The sequence below is a fragment of the Macrobrachium nipponense genome, chromosome 28 (genome assembly GCF_015104395.2).
Source record: "Macrobrachium nipponense isolate FS-2020 chromosome 28, ASM1510439v2, whole genome shotgun sequence".
NCBI lineage: Eukaryota > Metazoa > Arthropoda > Malacostraca > Decapoda > Palaemonidae > Macrobrachium > Macrobrachium nipponense.
In genome coordinates, this window is record NC_087217.1 from 46,112,557 (window position 1) to 46,120,589 (window position 8,033).

Below are 8,033 nucleotides of genomic sequence, written 5' to 3' on the forward strand. Positions count from 1 at the left end.
CTAGTCTCTCCGATACAAATAAAAAAGTGCTTTGTGACCGGTATCTTTGAGCCCTCTGAATAATCTCCCTTGACCTGAAACTTGGAAAGTAAAAGTTGGAAGAGCAGATCTACTACTACAATTAGGTAGTATTGCTACTCCACTGTTCGTCGCAGTTTTAACTGTAACAGAACTAGACTGCTCCTTTTTACTTTGGGTGGAGCTTGTCTTTATGCATAAAAAGGAGAAATGCCAACCGCCACAATGATAGCACTTTTTGCGAAACCTGAACGAACATTTAGTAGTCGGGTGCATAAAACTTCCACATTTTACACAGCCATTACACTCTGACAATTTAGATACTTTCTCCTGTGCAGTAGGGAAATTTGGACATTTGGACATAAAGTGATTAATATCCTTTGAATCTACCTTTTGGCATAAGCTGCAGCTTTTTAATGCATTGTTAATATTAGAGTCGACTTTGATAGCCAAACTAGTTGAAGTATCCTGATTCTTCCCTTGAATATTTCCAGAAATAGCGGAACCTTTAAACTTTGAAATTTTCCTAGCATTCTCATACCTTTCAGTGGCAGTAAAGAAGTTATCCTTAATATCCTTACAGCTAGGACGAGTTTGATTGGTAATCTGAACCAACTCTTTCTTAAATAGTTCATTAAGGCCTGACCATGCAAAGTACTGTATAAAATCATCTGCCGTTATTTCTAGTGTACTAACAGACTGAAGTATAGTCCTGAATTTTGAAATATATGAATATGGATCATCTGAAAGCCCTAACTTAAGTTCTGTCAACTGCCTGATCGTGTTTACCTTACGAGTGCTTTCCGAAGCAAATGCTGCCTTCAAAAGCTCTACTGCATCATTAAAGGTTTGCTTGTCCGCCTCTAAAGAATCTAACAACAATTTAGCACGACCGTCTACTTGCTGCTTGAGCAACAACAAAAGATCACGATCTGGGTATGTAAAGGAACTAGTGGTACTTCGGAATTCCTTAAGAAATGACGTGAAGTCCTCGTTTTCTTTACTGGTAAACCTGGGTAAAGGAGCAGTGGGCTGCTTTAACAAAGAACGAGCATTATCAATGCTAACATTAGAATGATTAGAGAGAGAAGCAGGCAGCAAAGACAAGCAAGTCTGGATTCTATCCTGGTATTCCTGACATAAATCACTCTCGGCATCTAAAGCCGCCTCTGTTACCCCGTCATCTGAAAACTTCAATTCAAAAAATTCTTTGTCCAATTCCAATAAACTCTTCTGGTAGTTAAGCAGAAGACCCTTTTCGGTCGTTTGCAAGGCTGGATCTAAACCCCTGTAACTATCACGTTTATCATAACAAACAGTAACTTTTTTACGAACCGTTTTGCGCCTGGAAATTACAGCTTTTAAATCTGACATTTTAATCTAGCTGAATAAAGTTACCTATACAAAAGCAAAAAACAGATCGCGTAAATCTATATATAAAACTAATTGAACGCGGTACCTGTAAATGGAGCTAAACAAACAAACTGCTACATTCAATATACACCGAATTAAACACGTGCTAAATATAAGTACGCCAAAACTTAATACATGAAAACAAAAAAGTGCTAAATTATTATAGACACGTAAGAAATAACTACAATCTCGGCGAACTACAACTATAATGCAAACAAGCACGTTACAAAATGCCAATTACCTCACCGCACAAGACGACACGATATTTCGCGATCTATTTATATTAGCGTTTAACAACAACTAAGTAAAATTACTGGACCACTGGAAACCCCCGCAACGAGCTATACCTGACCGTCAACACTTGCCACCTTCTCGCTAAAAGCCCCACGTTGGGCGCCATGAACTAAACTTTATTATATTTACATATTCAATTAAACAAAACTTAGGAAAGTAATTTAAACAGCCTTAACATACAGATTAATATAATTATTAACACCTTACAATTAACAACAAACACGCTGAAGGTGGCAAGCCAAATAGTACATTCGTATGTTAGACCGCTATATAGTTAAATGGAATTCCTGTCGACGAAAGGACCTCATCCAAAACGTAGACGAAGCGAGAAAGTCCTTTTCAGTGAATATGTTTAGTTCGTAACCACTCTGTCCTAAAAATATGAACAATATCACTATTAGTGACATGGAAACAGTAAGTCAAATTAAACTAACCCAGAATTACTCAAAATTAAGCTGCATAAATTTTTACAGGGTTTCGCACAAAATAAAATTAACCAAAGCCCTAAACTTCATAACAATGCAACCTTTAACGCAAATAACCTGGGAATTTTATATGAATAAATTGACTCAAAAGGACCAAGAATAGTTATTTAATAAGGGTTTAGCAAGACCTTTACTTAAATGTAAATGAAAGTACTGGCAATAACAAGGAATCTAACTAAAACCCGCTTCCTTCAGTTGAACCCCATACCTGTTATTGTCCAGAGAGGCATATAAGTGGAAGTGACGACGACGTTCACCACAAGAGCAAGTTGCAGATAAAGGAGCCAATTATACGACACATCAAGCTAGGACTCCACTTGGGCTCAATCACACACAATGGAAGAGGGTTAAAAATGAAAACAATCTAATTGAATACCAACTTAAAACTATCAAACTACTACTTACTCCCTTTGAGTCAAATATGCGGTTAATACAAACAAAAAATGGAAGTTACGAATTATATTCGTAATTTTCTGGACATATATATATATATATATATATATATATATATATATATATATATATATATATATATATATATATATATTATATATATATATATATATATATATATATATATATATATATATATATATATATATATAATTTTCGAAGGCTTGCAAACTAATGAGTTTTGGAAAACATTCAATTTACAATTTACAAAACAAATTCGTCATTTGAACTGCTGAAAGAAGTCGGCCAGCAAACGACAAGCTACAATCGGTTGGTCGTGTAAAAAATAAAAGAAAAAACAGAAAAAAAAAAAGCAGCAGCAATAACTACTGGCGCCAAGACAAAAAGTATTATCTGGACGCCTTTATCCTTTGCTGTCGGTTGGTCGAAGATACGTAGAAAGCTGGTTATTGGCTGGCTAAGGCATTCTGCTGGTTGCATGAGTGTAATTGGATGGGATTTGCCCAAGGCTGCCCAAGGCCGGATTTAGCTCAGGTAGGAGCTCTGAAAATGGGGGAATACGGTGTCATTGTTCATCGTTGGACATTATTATTATAATTATTCATTTTTTCATGCGTGCTAGTTATTATTAGTAGTAGTAGTAGTAGTTGTAGTAGTATATTCATTTGTACTCATTTTTTCATGCGCACTATTATTATTATTATTATTATTATATTATTATTATTATTATTATTATTATTATTATTATTATTATTATTCATCTGCACTTATTTTTCTCATGAATGCTAGGTATTATTATTATTATTGTTTTGTTGTCGACGAGACCCACTTAGATTACGTGCGAGAGAAAGGAAACCCCGTTTTTTCTCCCTGTCTCATCTGCGATTGCATAAATATTTATTTACTTTTACCGGTCAAACCGGTCATGATCCTTAAGGCCCAATATTCGCGACCTCTCCTTTTCCACCCGCCCGCCCTCCACCCCCTCCCTTCGAGAGAGTACTGGTCAGCATCTCTCCCGGTGTCTTCTTCTTCTTCTTCTTGTTCTTCTCCTCCTTCTCCTTCCATTTCAATGACTTTCCCGTGTTCTATTTTCTTCCTTTCATCTTCCATCTCGTTTTCTATTGTCCTCCATCCGTACTTCCGTTTTCCGTTTTTCTCCTCTTCACTTTTTTTCCTGTTTTGTCTCCTTCCCTTTTTCTGCTTCTCTCCTTACTTCCCGTTTTCTATTTCCCTCCTTTTTTTTATTTTCTTTTATTTTCTCCAGTCCGTTTTCTGTTTTCCTCCAAGCATTAATTTTCCGATGCTTTGCAAGCACTCAAAGTATTCACCTCCTTTTTTATTTTTATTTTATTTTTTTGAGCAAAGGGAATTGTCGACATGATAGGGGTGGCGCAGAATGTCTTTATTATTTTTTATTTATTTTTTTTTTTTTTTTTTGCTTTATCACAGTCCTCCAATTCGACTGGTGGTATTTATAGTGTGGGGTTCCGGGTTGCATCCTGCCTCCTTAGGAGTCCATCACTCTTCTTACTATGTGCACCGTTTCTAGAATCACACTCTTCTGCATGAGTCCTGGAGCTACTTCAGACTCTATTTTTTCCAGATTCTTTTTCAGGGATCTTGGGATCGTGCCTAGTGTTCCTATGATTATGGGTACAATTTCCACTGGCATATCCCATATCCTTCTTATTTCTTTTATTGCAGATCTTGATACTTATCCATTTTTTCCCTCTCTTTCTCTTCAACTCTGGTGTCCCATGGTATTGCGACATCAATGAGTGATACTTTCTTCTTGATTTTGTCAATCAACGTCACGTCTGGTCTATTTGCACGTATCACCCTATCTGTTCTGATACCATAGTCCCAGAGGATCTTTGCCTGATCCTTTCTATCACTCCTTCAGGTTGGTTCTCGTACCACTTATTACTGCAAGGTAGCTGATGTTTCTTGCACAGGCTCCAGGCTTTTGCTACTGAATCATGCCTCTTTTTGTACTGGTTCTGTGCAAGTGCCGGACATTCGCTTGCTATGCCGATTATGGTCTCATTTTTCGTATTGCACTTCCTACATATGGGGGAGATGTTATTTCCATCTATCGTTCTTTGGATATATCTGGTTCTTAGTGCCTGATCTTGTGTCGCTGTTATCATTCCTTCAGTTTCCTTCTTGAGCTCTCCCCTCTGTAACCATTGCTATGTATCATCGCTGGCCAGTTCTTTAGTCTGTCTCATGTATTGTCCGTGCATTGGTTTGTTGTGCCATTCCTCTGTTCTGTTTGTCATTCTCCTGTCTCTGTATATTTCTGGGTCTTCGTCTACTTTTATCAGTCCTTCTTCCCATGCACTCTTGAGCCACTCGTCTTCACTGGTTTTCAGATATTGCCCCAGTGCTCTGTTCTCGATGTTGACGCAGTCCTCTATGGTTAGTAGTCCTCTCCCTCCTTCCTTTCGTGTTATGTATAGTCTGTCCGTATTTGCTCTTGGGTGTAGTGCTTTGTGTATTGTCATATGTTTCCTAGTTTTCTGGTCTATGTTGCGGAGTTCTGTCTTCGTCCATTCCACTATTCCTGCGCTGTATCTGATTACTGGCACTGCCCATGTGTTTATGGCTTTTATCATATTTCCGGCGTTGAGTTTTGACTTGAGTATCGCCTTGAGTCTCTGCATATATTCTTTCCTGATCGTGCCCTTCATCTCTTTGTGTTTTATATCCCCTCCTTCCATTATTCCCAGGTATTTGTATCCTGTCTCATCTATGTGTTTGATGTTGCTCCCATCTGGTAGCTTTATCCCTTCAGTCCTTGTTACTTTGCCCTTTTGTATGTTGACTAAGGCGCATTTTTCTATTCCAAACTCCATCCTGATGTCCCCAGATACAATCCTTACAGTATGGATAGGGTATCTATTTCCTTGATACTCTTACCATACAGCTTGATGTCGTCCATGAACATCAGATGGTTAATTCTGTTGCCTCTTTTCTTGAGTTGGTACCCAGCATCCATCTTTTGCAGTACTTTTGTCATGGGGATCATGGCTACTACGAAGAGTAGTGGGGACAGTGAGTCGCCCTGGAAGATCCCTCTCCTAATATTAACCTCTGCTAATCTTATTCCAGAGCTTGTAAGTATTGTATTCCAGTTGCGCATTGTATTTTTGAGGAAGCTGATGGTGTTTTCCTCTGCCCCATATATTTTCAGGCATTCTGTTGGCCATGTGTGTGTGGTATCATGTCGAAGGCTTTCTTATAGTCTATCCATGCCATGCTTAGGTTGGTTTTCCTTCTACAACTGTTCTTCATTACCATTTTGTCTGTCAGGAGCTGGTCTTTTGTGCCCCTACACTTCCTTCTGCAGCCTTTCTGTTGGTGTGGGATGGTGTTTGTCTCCTCTAGGTAGTTGTATAGCCTTTCGCTGATGATACCTGTTAGTAACTTCCACATTATTGGTAGGCAGGTGATAGGCCTGTAGTTACTGGCTATATTTCCCTTACTCTTGTCTTTCTGGACTAAGATGTTCTTCCTGTGGTCATCCATTTGGGCGCATGGTGATTTGTGATACAATGCTGGAGTTGTTCTGCTATTCGTGGGTGTAGGGCCTTGAAGCTTTTGAGCCAGTATCCATGGACTTCATCGGGACCTGGGGCTTTCCAGTTGGGCATTTTCTTTAGTTGGTGTCTGACTGTGCCTGTCGTGATGTCAGTGAATCTTTGTTTTATTTTCCCTGTTTCTTCTGCCTTGACTTCCTGGAGCCATGTTGCATGTTTGTTGTGTGATACTGGATTGCTCCATATGTTTTCCCAGAGTCTCTTACCTGGTTCGGCTTCAGGAATTTCTTGGTGGTTGTCTTCCCCTCTTAGTTGGCTGTATAGTCTTTTCTGGTTGGTTCCGAATAGTTTGTTCCGTTGGTATCCCTTATTCCTGTTCATGTATCGTTGGATCTTATGTGCTTTGGCCTTAAGCCTCGGTTTTACATCCTCTATTGTGTTGTTTAGTCCCCTCTCGTGTACTTTGTATTTCTCGTTCAGTTCCTCCCTTGTTTTCTTGCTTCTTTGCCTTTTTTCTGCCATCTCTTTCAGGTTACTGAAGTCAGATCTCATCACCATGATTTGCTTTTCCAGGCGTCTTTTCCAAGAGGTTGCTGTTTTGGTTTCTGTTGGGTTGGTTGTGCTGTTGGTGTTGGTCTTCGTGTCCCCATTAGTTCTGCTACTAATCTTGCTCCTGCATATGTCAAGTTATTTGTTTCTGCGATAATGGTGGTGTGTATTAGTCTCATTATTTCATTGACCTCACTTGTTTTCTTTCTTAATTTCTCTCTGTGTCTGGCTTCATCCATTGTTTGATCTTTTCTACCCATTCCGTCCTGTTTGTTACTTCGTCGGTGTTTCTTCGTGTGTCGTTGTTTGATACTTCATCATCCCTGTCGTCTTCTGTGGCATCGTCTCTCAGTTCGTCTTCTTGTAATTCGTTGCCGTGCGTTATTTCCCTTTCGAATTCCTCTCTTTCTGTTGGGGAGAGCCAGTTATTATTATTATTATTATTATTATTATTATTATTATTATTATTATTATTATTATTATTATTATTATTAAAAAATAATGGCAGAATTCATGGAATTGATTTTATACAAAATTCTTTCAATTGAAAGAATTTTGTATAAAACCAATAATTCTGTGAATTCTGCCATTATTTTTAATAAAACATGTTTGAAAGAAGGTCTGTTTCCAGCATTTTATTATCTTTTTTTTTTTTACCTTCATTGGTCTTCGACGACAACAATCTGCTGCTATGGGGCAATTTGACGCTGCTTTTAGCGTGATCAAACAACAGCGATGCGTTTGACTCGCTGTAAAATAATGGTTTTACCGAGGTCGAGTGTTTACACTAATTGCAGATACTAAGGTTGAGGCCAGGCATTTACAGACCATTTCGTTTACTTTGACCTGACCATAGACCATTTTATATATCTTGACTGGGCGTTACAGGCCATTTCATTTATTTTGACCCTACATTACAGGCCTTTTTATGAATCTTGACCAACTGATATAGACCATTTCATGTATCATGACCGGGCATTACAGACCATTTTATGTATCTTGACCGGGCATTACAGACCATTTAATGTATCTTGGCTGGACATTACAGACCATTTAATGTATCTTGGCTGGACATTACAGGCCATTTTTTGTATCTTGGCTGGACATTACAGACCATTAATTTTAATGTATCTTGGCCGGGCATTACAGACCATTTTATGTATCTTGACCGGGCATTACAGACCATTTAATGTATCTTGACCGGACATTACAGACCATTTAATGTATCTTGACCGGGCATTACAGACCATTTAATGTATCTTGACCGGGCGTTACAGACCATTTTATGTATCTTGGCCGGGCATTACAGACCATT

At 38.4% G+C, this 8,033-nt stretch overlaps 1 protein-coding gene across 1 annotated transcript; it reads right to left on the minus strand.

Moving 5' to 3' along the window:
• LOC135201881 (uncharacterized) lies at positions 1 to 2,545 on the minus strand. Its single transcript, XM_064231181.1, has 2 exons — positions 2,419 to 2,545; positions 1 to 2,098 (listed from the first exon to the last, which is right to left on the minus strand). The coding sequence occupies exon 2, from the start codon at positions 1,390 to 1,392 to the stop codon at positions 1 to 3; it is 1,392 nt and encodes a 463-aa protein (XP_064087251.1). The 5' UTR covers positions 1,393 to 2,098; positions 2,419 to 2,545.
• Positions 2,546 to 8,033: the final 5,488 nt, after the last annotated feature.

What these genes read in the sequence shown, in the direction of transcription:
- LOC135201881 (XM_064231181.1), bottom strand. Translation starts at nt 1,392, where the DNA reads ATGTCAGATTTAAAAGCTGTAATTTCCAGGCGCAAAACGGTTCGTAAA.